General features: G+C 43.6%; 2 protein-coding genes across 8 annotated transcripts in view; one reads left to right on the top strand and one right to left on the bottom strand.

Annotated features, from left to right (window-relative positions):
- Positions 1 to 14,121, bottom strand: part of mlphb (melanophilin b) — a 77,186-nt gene that overhangs the window by 25,968 nt on the left and 37,097 nt on the right. The window contains exon 4 of one of the 7 annotated variants that reach the window (XM_088314535.1): positions 12,063 to 12,188. The exons of the other annotated variants lie outside the window; for them this stretch is intronic. The gene's annotated coding sequence lies outside the window, so the exon portion shown is untranslated. The remainder of the gene's footprint in view (positions 1 to 12,062; positions 12,189 to 14,121) is intronic. 7 annotated transcript variants of the gene reach the window in all.
- The window catches only part of col6a3 (collagen, type VI, alpha 3), a 50,071-nt gene continuing 43,860 nt past the window's right edge, over positions 7,911 to 14,121 (top strand). The window contains exons 1-2 of the mRNA XM_088314533.1: positions 7,911 to 8,089; positions 12,762 to 12,846. Of these exons, the coding sequence (XP_088170659.1) occupies positions 12,762 to 12,846 (85 nt within the window). The 5' untranslated portion in view covers positions 7,911 to 8,089. The remainder of the gene's footprint in view (positions 8,090 to 12,761; positions 12,847 to 14,121) is intronic.

Here is a 14,121-nt window from a genome sequence, read left to right as displayed (position 1 = left end):
ATTTTATGAACCGCCTGCCCATTCATTATAAAAATAATAATAATATAGAGTACACTTTGTTCATCAATCCATCATGGGCATCGAAATATGTTTAGGTGGACAAAGACGGCGATACATAATCATAAAAAGGATATCTAAATAATTGCATAAAAAAGCTGAACACTGCGGCTTGTAGTTGAAGTATGCGGTTGTCGTGTTTTTCCAAAATGTGCTCCCAATTGTTTCGTTGAATAACAAGAAAACATGACAAACAAAGTTATTTAGTTGCAGATGAAAGATTTGGATGGCGAAAGTCTTGCGGAGGATGTCAGTGGAGACGTGAGCAGATACAACATGTGAAGAGCACAACAAGATTGTGGAAGCAGATGTTCATCCCGCTGGAGGAAACGGGACTGGATAAATCATTTGCCATCGTTTGGGGCCTTCCTTTTGGACCTGGCACGGAGCAATTACTGTTCTTCATGGAGGGAACCATGCAAACGTGGCGTCTAAATAGAAACAAACACTCTCGACATTTGTTTACACAACTTTTGATTTATTATTAGTCATGATTATTTTAGTCAGAAATTAAATCACAATTATTCATTTGTTTTTCAGCGACAAAACAAGATAATATTTGAAAATAAAAAATATTAAAACAAATCATCCATCATTCCATTTTCTGCCGCTTATCCGGGGGTCAGGTCGCAGAGGCAGCAGCAGGGAAGCCCCCACACCTCCCTCCCCAGCCACATCTTTCAACCCCAGGCGTTCCAGGCCAGCCGGGAGACAAAGTCTCTCCTGCGTGTCTTGGGTCGTCTTCGGGGGCCTCCTGCCGGTGGGACATGCCCGGAACACCTCACCAGGGAGGCGTCCAGGAGGCATCCAGAGAAGAATGCCGAGCCACCTCATCTGGCTCCTCTCAGCGTCGACTCTGAGTCCCTCCCAGATGGCCGAGCTTCTCACCTTATCTCTAAGGGAGAGCCCGGACACCCTGCGGAGGAAACTCATTTCGGCCGCTTGTATCCGAGATCTTGTTCTTGTGGTCCCGGCCCACAGCTCGTGACCATAGGGGAACGTAAACGGACCGGTAAAGACCCCAAGCTAATTAATCTCCACTGGGAAGCAGGCATTCTTGTATGTCCATGGACCTCGGACATCCAGGTCATGGTCATCCGCCAAGGTTGACTTTCTTGTTTGTTGAAGACGTTCCATATTTAATCCACAATGTTTCTTGAGTTTGAAATGTTTAGGTGTGGTTTATGCCTCTGCTGGGTAATGACCACGTTGAGGGGACACACCCAACAGAGGCATAAACACCTCCAATTTTACAAGTTTAGAAGCCTTTCTGGGATAAAAGGTGAAACGTCTTGCTTCGACTCAACCGTTGCACAACAGGAAGTCAGATTTCCGTATTAGCCACCAACAGCTAACAATTTCACAGCTTTCAGGATATGAACAGACTGAGATGTAAGATTTATTTTGATGTAAGGACCAAGTGTTAATGCGTTCCACATTTCCATAGCGTGTAGATACATACAGCCTGGTGTAAAACTTGACACTAAAATATTTGAATATAATGAGTCAAGTGTCTAATACACAACATGTGCACATACCAGACTGGAACATCTGCGAGAAAACCAGCGGAGAATTGATGAGAGATTCTGCAGCAGCTGTATTGCCGAGCCAAATAAAACAGAGCAGGATGAAATGAAATTTGTCAGAATTAATACGACGCATCGGAGATTGTTGTTTGCGTTTGTTGGCCTACCAACACGAGATGGGCCTGAAAGAGTCCAGAGTCCATGCGGAAATGAGTCAATGTTTTTCTTTTTGTGTAAAACTGAAACCATTTTCCCAGGTGGCCTTAATCAGTAAGGCAGTGTTTACTAAACTGGGGTTCCGGTCCCCCAACGTGCAGAAACGCTGGCCACCGACCCATCTGTACTCGCGCTCACACTCACACCTAGCGACAACATAGAGCGTCCAATGCATGTTTTTTTGGGGGCAAGTGGGAAGAAACAGGAATAACCGGAAAAAAGCCACACAGGCACAGGGAGAGAACATGCAAACTCCACACAGGAAGGCCGAAGCCAGAATCAAACCCTGCCTCTTCTGAACTGTAAGGCGGCCGCGCTAACCAATCGATTTACAGTAGTGCCATGAAAATAAAATCATCTGGATGAATGAGAATCTTCGCTGGTTTTCGTTTAAGATTCCATCAGTCCAGATATTTTTTTCTATCCTCTGGTGTTTGGTGCTGAATCTGCTGGGACTTTCATCATCGTGCAGGATCGTTTAAGAGTGACCGTTAGGTTATTTCAGTCACCTCTCTCACCATGGCTGGTCTCTCCCCTGATTACTCAGTTTGGCCAGGGCGGACGCCTCGAGGGAGGAGTCTTGGTTAACCAGGACTTCAAGTGCTTTGTGTGACGTGCGACAGAGGCGTGAATGGATGCTGTGTGGAAGCGAAGTCGGTGGAAAGTTGAGAGAGACTTCTGAATGCGCATCTCCAACTGTTCAGAGTTTCAGTTCTTTTTGCACGACTTGCTGGTCTCTAACAAGGAGCTTAAGGACAAATTTTGAAGCATGATTGGACCAAAGAATTTTCACAGATGCAACCCGCTGATGATATTTTAAATGAATTTAGTTTACTTTTACATGGCCGTTTTGCCAAATTTGCCAAAACCTTTAGAACTATTTATAAATACCCATATTTATGTGATTAGAATACATTCAGCATGCATCAACTTTCAGCTTTAACAAAATGGAAAAGAAGAGAATATTAAGAATGAAACATTTGCCAACAATGTTTCTCAGCATTGGAAAAAAAACATTCAGTGTTTTAATTTAGTGTATTTATACAACTGTCAAATAAATCATAACAGTGTTTGCAAATACGTTTTTAATCTTTTATTCATTCGTTTTCAAAAGCACTTCTCTTCATCAGAGGCATCATCCAGCCGTGATGGCCCACGTTTCGATAACCAGCTCAATCGGAGTCTTTTAAGGGGTGAATTTGACTACTGATGTCATCATATGAGGGCCAATGTTCAGCCGGCTGAAGATTGTGCATAAGGTGAAGAAGTGAAGCCTATTCGAGCTGATTGCAAGGCGGTGTACACCCTGGACTGGTCGCTGCACACATTTAGTTAGGAATGATGGTGAAGTCACTTCAGCTAAGCTCTCATCCTGAAGCTCCGAAAATGATGATTATTAGTTTAGTCGATATTACCGCACATACAGCGTGACTCAGTGTTTCTTTTTGCAGTGAGACTTGTAAGAAGGATTTCGTCCCCAACGTGCACGCCAGTACATGTTCTCCTCGGGTGACTTTGTATCAAATGTCTTCATGAAGCAAGGACAGTTAAGTGATCATGTCATTTTGGTATGAGTAGAAACGCCAAGTATACTGCAAGTTAATGACTAATGTGGCTATGCTCTTCAGAATTTCCACATATACAGTGCGGGAGAACCCCTCCCAGAACACTGAGGAAAATGGCCGTTTGTCTCATTTTTTATTTTTGAACCGAGGGAACGATAAGTCAGAGGGGATTAACAACAAGTACGGCTTTGTTATCCAGCCAAACCATAGTGTCCATCAAAGAGTCTCTTCACAGCTGTCGACACTGAGCCACCTAGAAGCTCACAACACCAATCTCCCGAAGACTTTTTTGGGGGTACCGTCCCCCAAATTTTGTGTCAACTGGTGTCTCCTTTTTTCAAACTTTCCAGAGGATGCTAGTGACTGACTTTTTTGAGGGGGACCCCTAAAATAAGTACATGTTCAACAGGATAAATGCACTGGGAGTGCTGAGTCTGACAAAAGCTCGTCACGGTGACTGGATTTTTAAATCCATCCATCCATTTTTTGAACCGCCGCTTCTCAGAGGGGTCACCGGAGTGCTGTCTCTGGCAGTAGGCGGGGGACACCCTGAACTGGTTGCCAGCCAATCGAAAGGCACGCAAAGACAAAGAATCATTCACACTCACACCTCGGGGCAATTTAGAGTGTCTAATCATCCTGCCATACATGTTTTTAAAATGTGGGAGGAAACGGGAGTACCCGGAGAAAACCCACGCAGGCACGGGGAGAACATGCAAACTCCACACAGGAACGCTGGAGCCGGAATTGAATCCTGCACCTCCGAACTGTGCGGCGAACATGCTAACCAGTCGTCCTGTGTGCAATTTTTTAAATTTTATTTGGAGAATCCTCAGATCGATCATCAAACAGCGTTACTCCGCGGCTTCAAACAAAAACTGCGAACTTAATGTTCAATTCCTGGTTTAGGTCCTTGTGACCTTTCCTTGCTTTCTGATACGATATCCAAGTACCTTTCAGGTCATTTCTTGTCAACTGTTTTTTTTTAATAATAATGCTTACAGAAGAGAAGGGATCAAGTTTAGCGTCAAGATAAGCTCAGGGTTAATTCTAAAATAAAGCCAATTTCCATTCGCCTATTAGATGACTTTTGTGATATCTGGGGAATTTTTGTAGGATCTTGCTGCTTATCAGATTCTCTCCGAACATAACTTAGTGGATCATCCAGCGGCGGTTGCTTAGCAGCCGCCGCCACAACAGAGCGTTGCTTTGCTGCAAACGTTCGCATGAGTAATGGTTTTCAGTGAACAGAACACGGACACACACGGGCCAGTGTTATAAGTACTTCCATATGGGACATTTTGAGACTTCTTTCTTTTTTTCCCTTTTTTTTAAGCTGTGTTCACTTGATGAATAAAGAACTGTGTGTAACTGTAGAGCCGCTGAGGATGCGAGGGTTTACCTTCGCCGATCGCTGCCTGCCGACAGAGGGGAGCGAACAGATGTGCAGATGTGTTGGCTTGGTATCACAACACACTGACCTCTCCGGAGAACGTCTGTTTTAGCAACGTACTGCTGTTGAGCTTTGGGAATCTTTCATATTCTTCACACCGAGCTGTGCAATCGTAACAGAAATATTTGAGATGGCATTTCTTGCAGTGCCTCCATTTTTGGGGGCTCAACGGAAAGCGGACAAAGTAGCAAACTAAGTATGAGGGCTGTGGATATGACCGAATTCGATTTGCGATGCTTTGCCAGGTCTTCACCGCAGTTAGTGGGTCCTGATCTCCTCAATTTTGTCTTTGGTTACTGGAAAGCTGCAGGCTCTCTTGCAGGGATGCTTAAAGTCTCATGGAGATGTTTTCTTACACACTCCCAAAAACCACTTAAAAAAAAATCATCTGTGTCAATGGAATATGAATGATTGTTCTTTATGTGGGTGGCACAGTGGACGACGGGTGAGCACGTCTGCCTCATAGTGCAGAATGGCAGGGTTCAATTCCGGCTCCGGTCTTCCGAGGTGCATGTTCTCCCTTTGCCTGCGTGGGTTTTCGCAGGGTACTCCGGTTTTCTCCCACGTTCCAAAAACATTCATGGTAGGTTCTGAGTGTGAGTATGGATGGTTGTTCGTCATTGAGCGTCCTGTGAGTCCAGGGTAACCCCGCCTCTTGCCCAAAGTCAGCCAGGATAGACACTAAATCACCTGAAGTGCTACAGAAAATGGATGCATGGATAGAAACCACAGTACCCAAAATGACAACTCAAATCAACTGCCCATCAAAACTCTTGCTTGTGGTAATTCTTCATTATTTTTCACTGTTAAACATCCGGCCTTTCAATTGACTTCATTTATTCTCAATGTGGATGTTGAAGGGGGCGCATACCTTAAAATGTTTGGGGAAAGCATTCTCGATTGGGTTGAATTCAGGTGAGTGGCCATTGAAGAATATTCCTAAGGCTCAGATTTTGCCACCATTGTCCTCCCACGTGCGATGGTATAAGCAAAACAATCTGTGTAATTCAGCGTCACCCATCTGTCAAGTTTGCCTGCTTCCAATTGGGCTTACTTGGACGAATTTCCTGGTAGGAATTCGTAAAACTACGGGCCTTGGAATTCCCCCCCCCCAAAAAAAAAAAATTCAACCTTGCCGTGTTATGATTGACACGTCCACCCCTGAAAAGCATTAATTTATAAATGCATCGAGTGCCCTCGACTAGGCCACTGTGCAATGAACACTTCTAGTGGATGTACTTAATGACCAACACACACACACACACACACACACAGTGGTGTTAATCCAGCCAAGAAAAATAAACTTGATTTTCTCCCTTTTTTTCCTCCTTAAAGAAACATGTAACAACAAAATTCTCCACATTGCTGCTGTTGACTGTCAGCGTGCCTGCAGTCGGAATAGAGTCACTCGGGGGCCAACACAGCAGCGTTTAAGTATGTATTTAATAATTAGCACCTCATAAAAGGTTACACTACGTTTACCGTTCATGTTAATTCGGCGTGGAGGCATTTGTGCAATATGCACAGTAAACTGAAGCAGGCCCCCTGTCGTGCACTGTAAGCTGTCATTATAAAGCCATTTTGAAAAAAAAAAAAAAAAAGATGCTTTTTCTGCACCTAACCTATTTTTTTTCCCATTGTAGCCAAAGAATGTCATTCACACCGCAGCGTAATTATGTACAATGTCCTGTGATGTACATTCCTGACTGTGAAATTTTTGGGGGGGATGCCATGTTTCTGTCTTAATGTGTGAGTGTTTAAAACGGCACAAATCTACACAAGAAACAGAAATTCTAGCTATTTCAGTTCAAACTAATTAGGATCACATATGGAGGGATCCCCATTCCGGGATGTACCGACTGCATTGGAAGCCAAGTGGGCAACATTCACCACATCGAGTGACGCTAAACAATGTTAGCTTAAGCAGCATGAAAGTCCATTACATGAAATGAAGCACAGCAAGCTGATGACTTTCTTCCTCCAGAAGAACCACGTGGAGCGCCACATGTGGGGAGGCACGTTGGCAAGAAGTCGTATCAATGTAAAACACAAACAAGAAGTTTCCCTAACAACCATCTACGACAGGCCAGGTCAGATACGTTACCTAACCAAGCTAACCACTAACCGTCAAACTTATATTTTCAAAACTCCAAACCGGCTGCTCAAACCTTGACTCTCACGTTGCGCCTTGCTAGCTAATTCGCTTTGAGCCAAACTCTTCACCCTCTTAAAAACTCTAACCCTGACCCTGAGCCTAAACCTTACCCCGAGACTTCTGCCTTTATTTGGCTCTAAAATGTGATTGCAAAAACCAAAAGTTGGCTACTGGTACCAGTGCACTGCCCACAGACACTCTCGCCTTCCCCCAAGTTGGAGGAGGGTGGGGGTGGCTGAAAGAGAAGCAGCAGTAAAACAGGCCAAATAAGCACCCGGTTAATCGCATATCCTGCAACACAGATTTGTTTTTTTTTCAAATAAATATTTAGATTCAGCTCTATCACGGCCTTTCATACATCCAGATCCGCTATTGCTTGTCCGATTCGTTGTCATGTGTAACTGTAACCTATCCTATCCGAGACGAGGTATATGCTCGACTGGTCGCCAGTCCATCACAGGAAAGCACGCGCATGAAATTTAGAAAACATGCTTTACTCGCACACAGTATTCCTGTACCCTAAAATTTTTTGGGGAATATTAAATTTGGGAAGAAATTTGAGTTTATTTGGCATAAAAAAAAAAAAGGTCATTGGGATACAAAAAGCTGAAAGGTGCGTCCGAGACAGAGCGATCAAAGAAAAATGCTAACAAACGAAGCTTTTTGTGCGGAAAGTCGCTCTCCGAGACGGTGGAGATGACAAGCGAGGTAGAAACTAATTTGTGACATCATCTCAGTGCCTTCAGATCCAGACCAAACAGGGCAGCAGTATGTGTCTGCTTTTCATTTAGTCCCCACTCCATCTCCTGACTCCCCCCTCTTCCTCTTCTGCCTTCAGAGAGAAGTGGGAGGGAGGAATAGAGTGAGGCGGCAGAATTCCAAGAGTTTGGAAATTTGTCCCATCCCAGTCTTGAACTCGGCGCCACAGTTCCTCTGGGTCGAGACCGGGAGGGTGACTGCTTGCCTGTCCTGAACTCCTTCCCCCCCCTTTCGGACCTTATCAAGAGGATAATGACCACAAGTCTGCTTGCTGTCATTTCCAACTGATACGATTATTTTTTTTTTCTTCAACTTAAGAAGCAAGTCGAGTGTGGAGTGGCCGCCGCATCCGCTCAGGGTAAGCCTTTTCAACGACTTTTTGCCGCACGTTGATTTTTGACCACAGTTCCAGTCATAACATGCATGTGTCTCATACATGCGGTAATCACAGGCTTGTCAATTTATTTAGCGCGCTGTCAGTTTGGCTCCCCAGGCTATACTTAAGGGGGGCCGAAAGGTGAGCTGCACATCAAAGTTGGGCTAAATGCAAAGCAAAAGGTGGACACATGCTGCTCTGGTTTGTTGCACAAGTGGAAATGCTGCTGCCTCAGTCGATGTTTCTAAACTTTCGAATGGAACTGCACCGCTGTGTGCCTTTGGCGTTCTGCAAATTGACTGCTTTGAACACAAAGAAGTTAATTGAAAATACAATTTAGACTATGTTTGTTCTGCATTCTTTGTTTTTTTTTATTTCTTCCCCCCAAAAAAGGAAAAAATGTATTACGTTGTTAGATTTTTATAATAATTAAATACAGAGCAGATCATGTAGACAATAAACATTTATAAAATAATTCAGAAAATCTAACATTCTGATTAAATGTATTCTACAATCTGGAGGAAAAGTCGGAATACAGATGGCCTTTTTTTTCTAACTTAAATTGTTTTTAAATATTCTATTTTGGGATGATTAAACTGTCTCACATTAGAAATTGAAATAGAAAAGTTGAGATGTTTTATCAGTTTTAAAATTCTGCCTGTCAAGTGAACTGAATTTGGATTGAGGAGAACCTAACTGAGCTGAACGTGAAAACATTTTTCTCGTTTTCTGAGAGGATCAAATACAGTTTCGGAGAAAACGCAATACATTTCTTCATTTTAAATTCGGTTTATTGAAATACAAAACTAATATATTCAAATTCAGATTCAATTTTACAATGCAATGATTCAAATTAAACAATAAAAATCCAATTTATGTCATCCAAATTCAGATTTTTAATGCAATAAATCAAGTTGAGTTTAATTTGGGTATTGTCCAAAAATCACACTTGCTGAAGTTGCATTTGTTTTTCTGACTTTTGCATTCAACTCTGGAGATAAAAGATGGATAAATTGCAGTTTGGAGACACATTCAGGCTGCACCGACTCCCAACAGTTGCATAGCAGAGGAATCTTTTTGGATGGGCAAGATCTTTCCACTGCAGCAGTCGCCCAAAACCACACCTTCCTCCTCCTCCTCCTCTTTTCTCTCTCTCGCTCTCTCTTTCACTCTCTCAACAAGTGAGCAAGAGAATGGAAAAGTGCGAAGACCGTTTTTTCCACCCAAGCAGCCAGATAAGCTGTGTTCAGAAGGGAAAGAAGAAGAAGAGGAGGAGGACGAAGTGGAGGGAGGGGAATGGGGTGGGGGGAGGTTGTGAAGTGGTACTTGGAGAACCAGGTGTGATCTGTCAGCGTTCAATTTTACGTAAAACTATACAGTGGAAGCCCACTATTGGCAAAGGATCTGGACTGGGCTGGACGGCGCCTGGCAAAAATCCACAAATCATTTATACACGTTGAATTGCATTGGAGTTTTTGCTTATTTTTGTAAATCCATGAAATTCTAATTAAAAACATTAAAACAAGGTTTTTTTTATTCAATGCTGCCTGCCCCTATCGAATCCAATCGACATTTGCAAATGCCTTATTTGTATTAAATAGAACAAAATTAATCAGTCTGCTTACACGAAGGACGACAGATATCAATTAATAATTACTGTGGAGGGGTTGAAATCAAAGCATTTAGACAATGTAAAGTTAAACAAAATCTCCAAAGGATTACTTGATTAGTAAAATAGTTGTAGATGAGCAATGCCAGCGCATGTAAACTGCACACACTGTTACAATCCCCCACGCCCCCCCCACCCCTACCCCCCAAAAGAATTAGTTTTATGTTTTCCTGTAAGTTGTCAGATGTGGATTGTAAGATGGAGAAAGAGGGCCACTTTGCAGGGTCTCCTAGTTGGTGTTCACATCATTGAGTGCCACCCCCCCTCTTGGATGCTCGTATGGTTGCTGGCAAACAAACCGTTGGAAGAAATACACTATAAATCAGCATGTTTAATGGCTATTCCCTTCTCTCATGCTTTTTTTTTTCCATGATGCAGCGCAGATGTGTGGAAACTTGGACCGTTCTGAAAGCTCCATTTTTTTTATGGCGGCGGCTATCGGTAAATGGGTCGGTGTAAATCAACGGCGAGCGTTTCAAGTGTGACTCGTCAGTTTAGAAGATGTCACATTTCCAACGTCTTGCTCAACGTTGATGGTCGCCATTGTTGCCGCGGTGCACCAGTCTGTCAAGCTGACCCGTAGGCCGGCATGAAGGCCCACGATGGGCACCGTAATCCAGCCAGTGCACATCTGCTCCGTGTCAGACAGACTAACACGAAGCAGCTGTGAAGCGAAAACTCCCCCCTGAGCTTGTAACTTTATCATGGAGCCTCCTCTCTTGTGCAAGTCACATCCTCCAGCTGGGAGGCTGTACTTAAGTCTGGAATTGATTCCTGCACTTGCATTTTGCCAGTAGGTGGCAGTGTGGAGTTACACTTGCAGTTTATGTCACTGATGTGGCTTCTTAGTTGCATATTCCTCTTACTGCACGTTTTTTTTGTTGTTGTTGGGAGAAGTTAAAGATATGCAATAATCAGCTCTTGTGTCAATGCAGGTATTTTTATCCATTGATACAATTATTTAACTATGGCAAGTCCTGAGTCTGGCCAGCATGGTGAGCTCGTGCCTCAGGAGTTACTGGATTTGAATCTATGCAGTTCACAAGTTGGCTTGAAAAGTCTGCATTCACCATAGGTGTGAAAGTGTGTCTTATCTGCAGTCATGTCATATCATTATCCACACCGCACATTTTCTTACTTTGCAAGGGACACTACTGAAGGAAAACTTTTAATTTCAGTTTCAGGCATGAGTCTGTCACATTTTTGGGGCATCCTATTAAGAAAGACTTGCACCAAATTTCCTGTCAGTACGACTGAGTCAGCTCTGCCTTATCCGTGTAGAAAAACTGTCAGGAAGGAAAAGTGTTTATTTTTAATGAATAGAATAAATCACTGGGTGTGTCAACATACAATGCTTCAAAAGACGCCTCAGCAACGCTCAGGAACTATTTCTCCCTTATTAGGCCAATGTGAAGACTCCCATGGAATTGGTGTTTATGAATATATTTGCAGCAAATATCTACCAGCCGTCTTCTGGCAGTAGGCGGGCTACACCCTAAATTGATTTCCAGCCATTTGCAGTGCACACACAGACAAATGTTCACACTCACAATCATATTTAGGGACAATTTAGAGTGCTCAATCAACCTACCATGCATATTTTCAAAAAAAGTGGAAGGAAACCAGAGTAGCAGGAAAACAATCCACACAAGCACGGGGAGGACATGCAAACTCCACACAGGACGGCCAGAGCCGGGAATTGAAACCCTCGCTAATGTGAGGCGGTGGAAGGAGGTCAACTAGACACATGGACAATGATACGGGCAGTGCCTGTTGTCAAAGTTTGATGATTTTCAAGATTAGCGTTGTTCAATTTTGGAAAGTTTGAAAAATTTTGCGCTATCATAACAGGACTTTGAATAAAGTCTCAAGGACCCATGTCTGAAATGGAACAGGAAGTCAGCCATTTTGGTTGGAAGCCCACTCATTTTGGGCAAATCTCAGGGGCTTGCTTCCAGGGCCCGTTCATCACCATTTCAAGCTTTAATAACATTTTGTTTCGATTAAGTGTGACGTTATGGGTGCAGTCTGCTCTGTTCTGTTTGTGCGTGTGTGTGTGGTCCATTGCAATCCCACTTTAACACTTTAGATTAGAAAAGTTGCAGCGTGGAGATTCGTGCCATGCGAGTGCTTTAAACATCAAAACTGTGTTTCTGTTCGCGTGTTACATAACGACAGACGACTTTTGACATGTCCACACGCTTACAGGCAAACACACGCAGAGTGGTATTATTACAAACATGTATTTTTCTGGGACAGCCGTAGAAGAGTGGTCAGCACTGTTACCTCATAGCGAGAGAGAGTTCCGGCATGTGTGGTTTCAACTTCTCTGAGGGACTTTGCATGTTCTCTCTGGGTTGGCAGTCAGCAAATGGGATTTCCCGTGGACCAATACCGTTTTCTTGGACAAAACTGGCAAAAATATTAAAAGGTTAATAAATTCAAGCTCACCCAAAACGAGAATGAGGACAAGCACGATAGAAAATGAATGGGTGGATGTTCAAAAAAGGACTAGAGCTGACTAAATGAATACTTGTGAAGAAATTCTCAATGTTATTGTTCTGGAAAATTCATCACCTTTTTGGGGGCCCTCAACATAACCAACAACCATCCCAAAACTTACTCAGCAGCACCCCCTGGTCATTTAAAAGTAAAAGTAAATTTCCAGCAGAACAGAATTCACAAAAAAAGCCTCAGAGAGCCATACTCCAAATTGAACAGGAAGTGAGCCATTGTGGTTCAAAACTTTTGAGACCATTTTCAGAGCTAGCACTTTCAGAATTCGGCCTAATGAGCCACAATCAAAAGCGTGTAAAGTGGGCGTGTCATGTTTAAGGATCATTTCAAATATTTGAATTTAAATAAGGGGGACGATGGACACTTCATCGCTTGCACCTTTAATTTGTGTTTGTTGGTGTAAATCAGATTTGGATTTTATGTGCATAGACTAACAATTTCAACTTTGTTCCCATTTTTCTTGTGAAGATGACCAGGCATCGGTTGATACCGCTCTGCACCCTTGTGGGGGTCCTGCTCGCAGGATTTCTTCCAAAACTCAATGCTCAGGATGGTAAGTTGAAGTGCAATCAGAACAGTTGAATTTTACAGGTGATTCTCAACAATGATGAGGCGCTCGTGGAATTGCCTACATTTTTTTTAAATTTAGCGTCCAAAACACTTCCATTTAGCAATGTGACATTTTGTAGTTTGGGCCATCATGAGTAGACCCACAAAAAGTCTCAAGTAGCCATACCTGCAACGATACAGGAAGTCCGTCATTTTGCTTTTCAGGCTGATTTTCCAAGGGACGGTCAGAAGTCAAGTCTGACCTCAAAGTTCTTCCAATTGCCACCAAATTGGAACAAGACAGATTGGCGGCGCTCAATTGATGTATATTTGAGTTTTTGTCATTGTGTGGAGGAGGAGAATGGGGGCAAAGTTTGATGACTCGACATAAAAAAAAAGCCTGACCATAGGTCTTAGGGTCTCCTTACCAACTTTGTTGAGTATGGCTTTCCTTATTGCATGGAATGGGGGACAGAAAAAAAAAAACAAGCTAATTGACGCACCCACTCTAAAAATGTTTAGGATTGCCTATTTTAAAGGAGAACTTTGAGCATGTCAGAAATTTTCTGTACAGTCCGATACAAGCGTTGGACCGGGTCGGAGGGAGGAGATTTAAATTTGGTTTGGTGTGGTACAACACCAAACCGCAAACAGAGTTCCAACTCAAGAGCACCCACGCAGGAAGTCCTAGCACACGTCAAGGCTATGCGGTTTCTCGGCGGTGGCACCCGGAATGGCCTGGCCTTGGACTTCTTGATCCGCACCCATATGAACGCCGCTGCCGGCAGCCGCGCTAGCGAAGGCACGGCGCAGGTGCTGGTGGTGCTAACGGACGGACGCTCGCTGGCCGAGCCGAGCCAAGTGCTGCGATTGGACGGCGTGGAGGTGTTTTCAGTCGGGGTTCAGGACGCTGTGGACTGGGAGCTCAGGGAGATTGCTAGCCAACCTCATCAATCTCACGTGTTCAGCGTAGCCAAGATTTAGTGGTGGTTTTTTTGCGACACAATGGCACAGTCGGGGGCGCGCCGATGCCAAACGAAGGCCCCAGGGGTAGAGGAGGGACAGGTAATGAAATGGGACGGTCCTCCACTACCATACTAATGTGTCCGCATGTGCCGGATGGAATCCGCTGCACATGTGGCTGACTGTTTCATTCATTAACACAATCACATACACTTTTACCCACAATAACCTTCTATTATCCACAAAATTAACATCACCTGACATTTTGAAAATCACCTCAGATGCATGTGATTGAGAGCTGTAAACAAATAGTTGC

This window comes from Idiotropiscis lumnitzeri, chromosome 14, assembly GCF_059441095.1.
Source record: "Idiotropiscis lumnitzeri isolate Australia: NSW breed Sydney's pygmy pipehorse chromosome 14, RoL_Ilum_1.0, whole genome shotgun sequence".
NCBI lineage: Eukaryota > Metazoa > Chordata > Actinopteri > Syngnathiformes > Syngnathidae > Idiotropiscis > Idiotropiscis lumnitzeri.
The sequence above is the reverse complement of the archived record's forward strand: the minus strand, read 5'-3'. Positions and strand labels throughout refer to the sequence as shown.